The sequence below is a fragment of the Theropithecus gelada genome, chromosome 16 (assembly GCF_003255815.1).
Source record: "Theropithecus gelada isolate Dixy chromosome 16, Tgel_1.0, whole genome shotgun sequence".
Classification (NCBI taxonomy): Eukaryota; Metazoa; Chordata; class Mammalia; order Primates; family Cercopithecidae; genus Theropithecus; species Theropithecus gelada.
Window position 1 is genome coordinate 29,454,617 of NC_037684.1, and position 12,542 is coordinate 29,467,158.

The 12,542-nt window shown below is 46.7% G+C and overlaps 1 protein-coding gene across 1 annotated transcript; it reads right to left on the minus strand.

Annotated features, from left to right (window-relative positions):
* Positions 1-3,064: 3,064 nt before the first annotated feature.
* LOC112609282 (keratin, type I cuticular Ha8) lies at positions 3,065-7,946 on the minus strand. The gene is made up of 7 exons (XM_025361834.1): positions 7,027-7,946; positions 6,757-6,839; positions 5,807-5,963; positions 5,308-5,469; positions 5,103-5,228; positions 4,705-4,925; positions 3,065-4,423 (listed from the first exon to the last, which is right to left on the minus strand). Exons 1-7 carry the CDS (start codon positions 7,516-7,518, stop codon positions 4,306-4,308), a joined length of 1,359 nt encoding a protein of 452 aa, XP_025217619.1. The 5' UTR covers positions 7,519-7,946; the 3' UTR covers positions 3,065-4,305.
* Positions 7,947-12,542: the final 4,596 nt, after the last annotated feature.

Below are 12,542 nucleotides of genomic sequence, written 5' to 3' on the forward strand. Positions count from 1 at the left end.
CCACTTCATGAATTATGCGCAGTAAAATAGGGAAATACTGACAACGCTGTTTCATTTTCCTCATTAAAAATACAATAGTATTGTGACTGGGCCTGGTGGCTCACACCTGTAATCCCAGCAGTTTGGGAGGCTGAGGCAGGCGGATCACCTGTCAGGCGTTCAGGACCAGCCTGGCCAACATGTAGCAGTAGTAGTAGTAGCGAAACCTCATCTCTACTAAAGTACAAAAATTAGCTGGGCATGGTGGCACATGCCTGTAGTCCCAACTACTCTGGAGGTTGAGGCAGGAGAATTGCTGGAACTCAGGAGGTAGAGGTTACAGTGAGCTGAGGTAGCGTTGCTGCACTCCAGCCTGGGCGACAGAGAAAGACTCCATCTCAAAAAAAAAAAAAAAAAATTCCAGTAGTATTGAATACTCTGATTTTGAAAGGTTCTGAAAGTCAAGTCTATCCCTGAGAGTTTATGTTTCTCAGCTCAAGAGATGCCTTCAAGGTGAAGCTTTCTCCAGCGTCGCTGAGCATTCAATCAATTCCTCTTCTCTCTACTCACACTGACCCTTAGTTTACCTTGAATGTAACCCTCTTCATTCTGTTGTTAGTGTTGTTGGAAATCCCTTGGAAGCAGGAATTTTATCTTACTTACTGCTTTTGTCTTGTTCATCTCTGTAATTCCCAGTATATCATCTGATGTAACAAAGCACTCAATCAATAAAAACAGAAGTGACTAAAGGAGCTCAGCTCTGGAGCAAATCATACTCAGTTTTATCCTTCGCCGCATCCGGTGCATGGTGATACTCAGTAACTGTGTGCTGAGGGAATGCCTGCATGCGTGCATGAATAGACATAGCATAAAGCCGAACCGTAGCATGTTGCACCAATGATACAAAATCCTCGACTTCTAAACTCTGTGGTGCTAAATCAAGTCAGAATTAAGGCAAGACTTGTTTTCATTTAAAAATATATTTATATGAAAAGTCCTACAGAACATTCAAAGGTAGATCACATTTAACTTTGCATTTATCCCATGTCCTTTTATGAAAAGAAGAGAATTATATAAATTGGCTGTCTGGCCACCTTAAAGCCCACAACTACTTCATCCCACCACTCGTGCAGGCAATCTCTGGAAAGAGAAGAGCCAGTTCATTTGGTTTTACATCACTGGGAAGGGCTCTTCTCTGCTAATGACATACTCTGCCTTCAAGAGTCAGTGTTTAACGCTTCTCAGACACTGATACTGACCCTTAAAATGTTCAACACAGACTTAGCAACAGTTGGGTAGCAATGAACTCAGGGCAGGGTCGCTGGTTTAGGAAACTGACTTTTATAACTGTCCTTCTATAAATCTTGCTCTAAACAAACCCACGTCTGTCTCCTTTCCAAATCACACTGTGTCGGTGACCCTGAGAAACAGGGACATCCAAGGCTCACATTGCAGGATCTCCCTTTAAAAGGCAGCTTAGAGCCACTTGAAGGAACATGGATGAGATACTCAGGTGATGTCATACAGTAAGAGTTGATTTGCAGCCAGAGCAATCTAGGTCCAAGTCCTGGCTCAAACACTTGCTAAATGCGTATCTTCAGTCAAGTTATTTAACCTTTGTGAGCTTCATCTTTCAGAAGCGGTTCTGATGTCTGCCCTCCGAGAGTGCTGTAGTGCGGCACTCCGTTCTCAGAGGGAAGAGACGGCCTTTAACGCCAGGCAGGAGGAAACCACTGCTGCATAAAACTCCACTTGAAAACTGTGCAGTTACTTTCAAATGTTTATTTTAACAATCGAAGAGAAAGAAAGCAAAAGCAGGCCTCAAGGGATGTAGATGCTGCTGTTGGTAGTAAGGCAGGAAATCTACCAGGTACAGTCAGGAGACAGAGGCTGGCCTGAAGCAGGAGATGCTTTTCTAAAAAGCAGCATCTCCAAGAGACACATCAACACCACAGGTCCCGTGTTCATTTGCTTCTCTTCTCAGAAAAAGTCGCCCCTGTAGAGGAAGCTTTCTAACTCAGATCATGAAGGAGAAAAAAGAAACAAAAAAGCCAGTTTCCTGAAAGATTCTTGTTCTTGCTTCATAACATAGCCTAGTCAGTCAGGTTCAGACAAAATGACTTGGTAGCATGAGAGGGTCTTCCAGAAGGACACGCCTTGCCACCAGGCCCACGTTTAGCACTTCAAGCTGAAGCCCCCCAATGCAACTAGACAGTTCCTTCCCTAGGAAAAGGAGGCTGGCTTGAACCATGCCTTTACTCTGACATCAGCGGTCCATGTCACTTCTCCATTTCCCCTGGTTGCTTTTTCTCCGATGAAGCTACAAGACGTGATGAGGAGTGAGACTAAACTCAGAGCTATTTTTCCAATGAAAACTAGCTGGCAATTGCATTCAGAAATCAGGACCACAAATGGGCTTCATCTGCATTCCCCTGGAGTCTCCAAATTGAAGTTCTGCAGGGATCATAATGGCCCTTGGAATTACTGAGTGCCTCACAAGACTCAGGTGTGTTCTCGCATCACTTTAACCCTGGTGAACCCAAAGGGGAAAAATGGAAACAACATCACCCATGAAAGTGGGTCCTCTCCCCTTGGATGGTCTCAATAGAAAGGAGTTGCTAAGAAGGTTCTGCCCCTCAAAGCAAAGTTTTCTCATTCTTTGGCCTAATGCAAATACTCAAATACAGTCTGCTCTGGGAAGCAAGTTATTATGTGCACCATTTTGTTTCTGATTAAATTTAGATGCTAGAGGAAATTCATTTACCTGCCTGTACGAAGAAGCCTGAGGTTACGGGTGGCCCTTAAACCTGGCCATGTGGGTCAGCCTCTGCACTCCTTAAACATTATACAATCAATACTGGCTCCAGGTGAGGTTTCTTTGTGTGCTTTCTCCTTTTCAAGGTATTTTTATTTCTGTTATCTTAGAATCCATGACAGATCTGAGATATAAGTATGAACAATAACATTATCCCTGTTTTACCGCAGGAGAAAAAAAATGCTGAGGCTTAGGTGTGTGAAGTGATGATTCGAAAACCCCACAAGTCAGAGATAAAGTCAGGACTAGACGTGTTCGTTCTTTCAACAGATATTTATTAAACATCTATTGTGTACCAAGCAGTGGGCTAGGCTCTGGGGATGCAGAAATGAACAATTGCTAATCTTGGGTAAGCATTTTGATTGGGAAAACAATAGATACAGAGGCAAGTTCAGCTGTTGGCGTTGCTAATGAGCAGGACAGAGTGCCAGGGCTGTGAGTCCTTTAGGCTGGTAACCAAACAGGAGCTCTCAGAGGAAAGAAACTTTCAGCTGACCTGAACATTTATAAGGAGGGGGAAGAGCACCCCAGAGGGAACAAAGAGCAGGGACAGGTCTCCAGGCATGTCCAAGGAACAGAAAGGCCAGTGTGGTTGAATCGTGGTAAGGAAGGTAGAGAGCATGAAGACAAGAGGTGGAAGCACATCGTACTTAGCAAATCTCTACCCATAAATCAATAGGTTTCAATACTTCAGGAGAAAATACTAGAAAAAAATGAAGTCATTGTTCAGATTTTAGACTGGAAGAATTAGACAGGGACAGGGGTTATAGCCAGACAAGTCTTGAGAATCAGAATTTATAGAGACAAAAAAAGAAAAATTTCTTAATCTGAATGTTCCTTTCACATAGAAAGAAGCTATGGAAGCCATATGTAAGAGGCTGTGTTGCCACAGAAGGGGCAAGCCTGGTCCTTTGTCAAAGCTAGAACCCCTGAAGTAGAAAGACTCAGAATTTGATACAAGGAAAGTTTCCACTTAATCAGCTTCCAAGGTAGGGAGGCAGGACGATAGAAGAAGAGAATTAGAAAAGACAGGGTCAGGTACAAATCTGGTTCTATTTCCCTCTCCCTGGGGCCATAATCCAGGCTGGCAACGTTAGAAACAACCCAAGAAATGTGGGAATCTCAGACAGTAAAGTCTGTTCTTCACTTCCTTTGTCATAAACTATAAAAAAATTCAAGTTAAAGTTGGTGTTCTTGAAGTGCAAGTGCAATTTTAAATCATGCCGTATTCCTACTTCAAATTGCTTTTCAACCTTATGCCTCTCCAATCCAGATATTCTGAGCCACCATGAGTGGCTGCAATCCAGCCACTGAGGGCATAGAGCTCACCTGGGAAAACCAAGAGCGGGAAAGGAAGGATTTTCATCAAGATTCCACCATCCCTGGTATCTCATAGCCTTTGGACAGGCCTATACATACAGAAAGTTAGAAGCCAAATTTTCTAAAGGTATAACAAGCATCTCTCTTTGGGTATCCCTCGCCTTAGCCAGCCCCTGCGGGTCCACAGGAATTCAGAATCGGCTTCCAGTGGTGCTGGCTCCACAGGTGGTGCAGGGGCCACAGCTTGAGCGAGGAGCACAGGGGGCGGTCACACAGGAGGGAGGCGTGGAGCATGGATTGCAGGGGAGTCTGCAGAGAGAACAAGGTGAGGGAAGTGAGAGGCAAGGAATGAATGGGGTCTCAGTGCCATGTGGGGGCATAAGGAAGGGGTCCCTACTGCAAAATAACAGTGGATGGACATTTCCCTTCACTCTGTCAACCACATGGAGTGTGCAGGACAGAGCAATGACTCACTGAAAAGGAGTGCACAGACAGCCTCATTCTATGTAGAGACAGCCCTTCTGCTGCCCTGAGGACCTCATGAGAATTGGGTAAATGATTTGGCCAGGAATTGCCCAGATCACACGTACTTGCAGTCCTCGCTCTCCAGAAGGTTCCGGTACGTGGCAATCTCATTCTCTAGCCGGGCCTTCACGTCCAGCAGCACCTGGTACTCCTGGTTCTGCCGCTCCAGGTCAGCCCGGATCTCGGACAGCTGCTCCTCCACGTTGCTGATGAGGCTCTGCATCTGGGCCAGCTCTGTGCCGAAGCGGTCCTCAGCTTCACACAGGGAGTTCTGCAGACAGTCCTTCTGTAGTGGGAAATAAGGGGATAAAATGTACAAGGGCCCCAGGGAAACTGCTACATGCCCCGAATTTTGATGGTGATAACAGGTGGGAGAAACCTGGGCGGTGAGACCTCCAAAATAAAAGGCTACTAGGCCATGGCACGGGGCATTTGCAGTGCAGTGAGGGTGAAGGACACATACCAAGGTGTGCTGGGCTTGGCGCTCCACCTCCAGGGCATTCACCGTGCATCTCAGCTCCAGGATCTCCGACTGGCAGCACTGCAGCTCCTCGGAGCAGGACATGGCCTGCAGGCTGATGCCTTCAGACTAGAGCACAGAGAGACATAGTCACCTCCCTGCCCAGATGGAGGCCAATCCCCACTGCTTCTGTACCTCCTCCGTTCACCTGGGCTTGGAACCACTGTTCTACATCCTGGCGGTTGGTCTCCACCATGGCCTCGTACTGAGCCCGCATCTCCCCCAGCACCCTGTTCAGGTCAATGGTGGGCTCAATGTCCAGCTCGATCCGGAGCTTCTCCCCCAGTTGACTCCTCAGAATCTTTACTTCCTGCAGAAAAGAGGAAGGGACAGACAGCCTGTGTGAGGAGAGGACCTTTGATGGAGCAGACAGCACCAGGACCCTGACCCTGCAAGCAGTAGGAGGGGAGTCCCACACACAAGCAAATGGGAAAGTCTTGCCCAGAGTGCAGTGGGGAGAGCCCACCTGGACACCCTCCTCGTGCCCAAGGCAAGTCTGCACAGAGGCCCTCTGGACCCTCAGACTCACCTCAGCCCTGCATCCTGATGCCAGCTGAGCCCAGACAATGCTCTGAGAGCCCCAGGGCCAGGGAGCTCCCCTGTCTGCCCAGCACCCTCCCCGGGAGTCTGAGCGGCCAGGGCCACACCTGCTCATGGTTGCTCTTGAGGGAGAGCTGCTCCTCCTTCAGGGACTCCTGCTGGGCCTCCAGGTCGGCCTTGGCCAGGGTCGCGTCATCCAGGAGCTTCTGCGTCCCACACTGGTCCGCCTCTACCAGCTGGCGTAGGGAGCGCTCACTCTCCAGCCTTCCGTCACGGGAGGTACAGGGTCAACAAGAATGCCCCAAGAGCCCCTCTCGGCTGCCCTGCCTTCCTACCTCCCACACCACCTTGGATCCTCATTTGTTCACTGTTTAGCCCTCTGGCCTCGAAGGTGAATTAGACACAGCCCCCCTTCTCAAAGAGCTCATGGTCTAATGAAGCAATCACAACACTACATTGCACAATATACATTTTTGCCATTGTATTCTGTGGCAACTGCAGTTCAGGAAGATGAACTGACTTGCCTAAGATCATGCATCTTGGGACCAACACTCGTGCCATTGCGGGGACTGTCAGTTACCGAAGATAAGCAATAGCCAGGTGCCTGATCGTGATCTGCGGCTCCTTATGCCTTACTTTTCAGCTGTCTTCCCCTCTCTCATTTTTGCCTAGGTACCTTATGCCTGGTACCCTAGGGCTCCATAATTAAATCTGAACAAAGACTCATCTGTAAACGACTTCTCTGACTTATATATGAAACCCAATGGCTGTCTTGCTCAGTTCATCCTTGAAATCCCCTCATTTTGCTCCTGGTGAATGAACTCAGGCTCCCTTATCCTCCATTTTAGGGAAATAAATGAAGAAGGACAAACATATATGCTTGGATTAATGAGGAGTTTTCCCTTCCATCTTTCATCAGCTTTGATTGTAATGAAAATTTTACTGTGGAGAATCTAGCAAGGAAGACAGGACAAACATTCACTCACTCAACAAGTATTTGGGCACTGGGATGGAGGGTGGAGAGGGAGTCACCCTGGACCTCCTCCACCTGACTTACTTGATCCTAAAGTCATCGGCAGCCAGCTTAGCATTGTCAATTTGTACAATCAGCCTGGCATTCTCGGCCTTGCTGCACAGGATCTGAGGAAAACAGAAAGACGGTTCACACACAAAGCATCATACTCTAAGCTCCCACTCCATGTGTGGTGTCTACCCTCATGTCCAAGAGAAACCAAGAACCCAAAGCTCTCTGGACCTTATGTGGATTCCTCCTGCGAAGGCTTCTGCCATCTCAGACCCAGCACACCCAAGCGATCCCACACCTCACCTTCTGCTGGAGCTCCTCGATGGTGCGGAAGTAGGACTGGTAGTCCGGACACACAGTGGACTCGTGGCACTTGCTCCTCTCGAGGAGTGTGGCCTCCAGCTCCGCGTTCTCCCGCTCCAGCTGGCGCACCTTCTCCAGGTAGTTGGCCAGGCGGTCGTTCAGGAACTGCATGGTCTCCTTCTCATGGCCATTCAGGGTGTTTTCACCATAGGCCCCACAGATTCCAATGTTGCCTGGAATGTGACAGGTCCCTGGCAAGGGACAAGCATTGTGGCAGGTTGGGGGCAGACAGAGGCTGGGGCGGCCCAGGGGAGTCGACCCCACGCGGACTCGGTTGGCATGTGCCACGTTGGCCAAAAGGCACATGGGGGCAACGTTGGCCTCTGCCCCGGGCTGGCACCCAACGTCGATGGGAGAGACAGAGACATTTCTTGCTCCAGGAGCCATGGTGCAAACCAGAGGGCATGAGGAGCTGCTGTAGGAGGAGGTCATGGTGTAGGGCTGAGACTGCACAGGAGCTTCAGATCAGCTGGGAAGGCTGAGCCACTGAGACTGAGGCCTCCTCTCCTCCCAGCCCTTTTATACCCCGTCCTGGGTGGGTGTTGGCTCCAATGCTTTGACCTCCTGCCTTGATTATCTACCTGTTGTGGTGCCATCATCCTGTTACTCAGCTGCTGAGTTTACCATGAAAAGTTTCTCAGCTCATTAAAGCAATGTTGACAAATCTGAGATGCCTCTTGGCTCTTTGAAATCAGGTTGACTGCTGGTGGGAGGTCAGAAGGTTTTTATTATTTTTCAAAGAAGCAAAGTTATTTTAGCCATCAGATGCTTAGACCTTGACTGGGTTTGGCCTCTTTATGGATGTGTCCACTCTGGAGACACAAACTTTCCTGTTGGTCAGTGGTGTAGCAGGAGGACTAACCCCTGTAATGGCAATGGTTCTCACTTGGGTTAAGACTCAACCAGCCTTCCCTATCCAGGGAAGAAACTGAGTCTTGGTATTGGTGGATGTTACGGCCTTGGGTTATCAAGAAGTCCTACATTTCTTCTTTCTTTAGTTGGTTGCCTTTCAGACTCACTTTGAGGAGCAACAAGACTTAGATGAATCCATTCACTCAACACACATCCCCTGGCTATGTCCCATTTGTCAGGCACCTTGCTGACGCTTGACATATAGTTGGTTAAGCACAGAACAGTTCCTGTCATTGGGGAACAACTGTAACTTGGATAGATGTGATGTTTCCAACAAGGTATCTGAGAAGCTCATGAAAATGAGGATGACTCCGAAAACCATGGCTTATCTCGACCAAGAAGGCAAGCTCAAGAAGCCAGAAAAAAACAAAAAGAAATGAGCAATAATCTTACTGAACCTCAAATAAGAACTTTGAGAAAAGAACTCATGAAAGCCAAAGAACATTGAGTGATCAGAGCCTCTGTGGGCTCTCTTCATACCTTGCTTCCTTGATTCTAAAATCAGTCATGAGCCTTCACCCTATGAGCTAGGGGATTGAGCAGTGATACCTTTTAATCTTTACTTCCAACCTGGGAGGTGGGTACTCTTAATTTTACAAAATAAATAAATAAGCCATTGAGGACAAGAGATGTGAAGTCATTTTTCTAAGATCAACCTCACTATAAAGTATAAAGCCTATTCTCAACATCAGCTTCTTTCAACTGCAGAAGCTATTTCTTCACCTTGACTACCACCAAATCTCCCACCCCCAAGGATAACTACTGTGTCATTGCTAGAACTAAGAAGGATTCAAAGGCCTAGAAACCAGGCAAGAAGTTGAAGTGAAGATGTAAAACAAAAATCTGACGTTGTGTATTTTTCCCTTTGTATCTCAGAAAATACCTCAGATGTGGAAGTATTGATACAATAAAACAGAGTTTCTCCAAGGGCTAAATCAGAATATGCCAGGGGAAAACCCTGTCTCTAAAATGGTTATATTACACATTCCACATTTAGATAGTTCTTGGTACTAGGGATCCAAGACACATGACTGCTGAGATCCCAAAAGTTTTCTTCCAAAATTTGTGACAGTAGATACATAGACCCCGAGACTGAGAAAAACCTAATGTGGAACAATCCAAAGTGATTATAACTAGAAGTTACGGAAAATGAGTTTTTGCCAAGTCCCCTGAGCATTGAACAAAAGCTGAACATACATCTCTATAGGGATCAGATGTGCATACGTGAAACACAGGCTATTGGAGTTCTATCAAGAAGAAAAACAGAATTTGAGCATTCAGTCCAGATTGGGTTTCTAGTCAGAGCTCACCAATCAATAACCCTTTACAGACAGCATCATTGGGAGACATCACCAGGGCAGGCTGTCCCATCCTCCAGAGGCCACTGGGTGCAATCTGCATATGTTACATCTTCAAACACCCTTTTGTTACTCTCCTCTGCCTCATCACATAGCAACAAGCTTCTCTATAAATCAGAGAGCCAGACTTTTAAAGTCATTTCCTTTGATTTGCTAAGTAGCGCCCATCTTTTGGCTTTATCCTCTGTCCAGATTCATTCCATGGGCTAAAAGCCATGATTTTGTCCATTCACAATACATGACGCTTGTTAGTTACTTTATAACATCACTGCTGAAGACTTGTGTGTCCAGATGACACCCCACTCTGCTCACTGGCTTGGGTCCTGGCTTGGGCTTCTACCATGTACTGTTTTGCATAATGACACTGATGTGGCGTGGCCCTTTGTAAAGTTGCTTGGTTCCACTGACTTGTATTTTCTCAAAGGAGGTGAAGGAGCGGGTGGGGATCCTAAGACTCTGTTTCTTCCCAACTCTTTAAAAAGAGTCCCTGTGCCCCTGGTGACCAAATACGAGGCCAGGTTCAGTAACAAGAAGTGATGAACACAGAGTGTGAGAGATGGGAGCCTGCCGCCCTCCTTCATTCACCTGTGTGCACAACATTCTCTGCGTGGATTCTGACTTTACACATGCCAGTCTCTAGAGGCATGAAGTCTACTGCAAATGGAGGTGAGGAGCTGTGGTCTTGGAATGCCGTTTTCACTAATTTGGATACATAGGGGCGTATCTGAACCAGTGGGAGAGAAAGGTGTGGAGCTGTAGGCTAGCACCTGGAGATTGTGCTTAACTCACAGCTTATCTTTTCTGTGTCATGGCTTCTACTGCTGGAACATGCAGGGAAGCATCTAGGGAATTGTGTCCTGTGTGGGAACATCACCCATCACACATTGCAGTGAATGTAAAGATTTATGACAAGTACTATATGTAGAGCTAGTGCTGCCACATCTCCAGGGTGTTAGAAAATGGTGTCCCAAACAATCCTAGATCAGGAAACCATGAAGACTCTTGAGAGAAGAGGCTGAGCATATAAATTTATTATTCTAGGTATCCAACTCCTGAGGCTTTGATGAATGGAAAAGGCACCCTTCTGTTCAAATTAAATATGATTTTATCTATATATGAATGTATGCTCATTTGTGATTAAGAAATACAAACTAAAGAGATATTGTTTTCTTATCAGGTTTTGATAAGTTGGATAATAGCACATAGTGTTGGCAAGAGTGTGGGAAACAAGTCCTATCCTTTCCTGTGAATGACAATCACGAGCTTCCACCTCTGCACATAGGCACAGAAACTGGGGCCCATGCATTGGGACCTGTGAGCCTCACACTTGCCTCTGATGGCATCGTTTGCTGCTCCAGGCTTCACTGCAATCGACGCACTTGGAGAGTAGCTCAGGAGGCTCACACTGCCCTGGCAAGCAATGGTGAGGGATGAGATTCCAGAAGATGAATTGGAAAGAGTTGGAAAATCTTTGAGAAGCAAGACTGTAAGAAGGGAAGAAAATATAGGATTCTGTTTTGGCCAGAGTGAAAACAGTTCTTTGGCACAGGTCAAAGATCCTCATGGTGGAAAATATTGAAAACACTGCTTTCTGTTGCTCATTACAAACCCATGATTATGAAATATCCTGAGTCTGAAACAGCTCAGTGACCGTTCTCTGACACAGATAGATTGAGCTGTGTGGGCTCAGTCATGCTCTCTGCAAAGCCTTCTCTGGCTTCCCAGGTAGGCAGCTCTCCCTCTGCTGACACACTCCTCCCACCCTGGGAAACTGTAGCTGTATCAGAGGTGGTAGCCTCCCACCATGGACTTGGGATCTCCTGGACATCAGGGAGTTTGTCTCATTGCTTTTTCCTCTTTCATCTCCATATCCCCAGACCCTGGCACAGAGCCTGGCTGCAGAGTAGGGTTCTGAATCCATGTGTGTTTAATTATGTAAGCAGGTAATAAGAAACATAGTAGGACCAAGCAAAGACATTTGTATGCTGAACCAATGAAGTGAAATTATAGATTCTTAAGCAGTGTGGATAAATACACAACCAGAGATATGCCAGCAACTTAGCTTTCTGGGGGGAAACCCCTCCAGTTTGTAGTGTAGGCCAATTTCTGTGGTGTAAATACTCCCACGATAGCCAACTTCAAGCAAACAATACGACGTCACTGAATGTGGAGTTGGAAAGAGATGTGAAAAATCAGCTCTCGTAAGTTAGTAAGAGTTAGCTCCAGCATACCACTTGATCCCACTTTCTAAAGCCAAAATCATGACAATACATTTCTTACATAGTAATTTTTTTGATCAATCCTACAGAGAAACCAAAGGTAGATCGCATTTGATGACACAGGCAAGAGAGGAAGGCAGTATGGTCATGGTGCCACCCACAACTGCTTCATCATCTCACCAGTCACTGAGACGCTCTGGTTCCCCTCAGAGACCCACAGTCCCAGCTGCAAACTCAGGCAGCCTCTGGAAAGGGCAGAACCAGCTAGTTTAATTGCACATCACTGGGAACAACCCTTCTCTGCTCATTCAGGATGCTTCTCTCAATTCACCCTCAACCCTTTTTCAGATAGTGACGCTGACCGAGGAAAGGTACAAGCCCAAGTGAGGCACTTAGCAAGCATTAGGCAGGGATAAGCCAGCACAGAGGAGATGACGTTTGATAAAGAAAACTGTATAGATTTATGTTGGTTTTTATGTTGTGTTGAGAAAAATTACTCTCTGGACATTTTCTTAAGCTGGTCATGTCAGCCTGTAGGGCAGTGTTCTCAGAGTCTGGTTTCTTAGCCAGTAGCATCAGTATCTCCCAGGAACTTGTTAGAAATCCACATTCTCAGATGCCCACTCCAAACCTACTGAATGCAGGAACTCTGGGTACAAGGGAGGGGGCAGCAATCTGTGTTTTCCCTTGTTTGTGTGTGTGTGTGTTTTGTTTTTGATTTTTTGAAACAGGGTCTCACTCTGTCACCCAGGCTGAAGTGCAATGACACAATCTCAGCTCACTATAGCCTCAACCTTCCAGGCTTAAGCAATCCTCCCACCTCAGCCTCCCCAGTAGAGGGGACTACATGCACATGCCACCACGCCCAGCTAATTTTTGTATTTTTTGTCAAGACAGGGTTTTGCCATGTTGCCCAGGCTGGTCATGAATGCCTAGGCTTAAGTGATCTGCTCGCTTCAACTTCCCA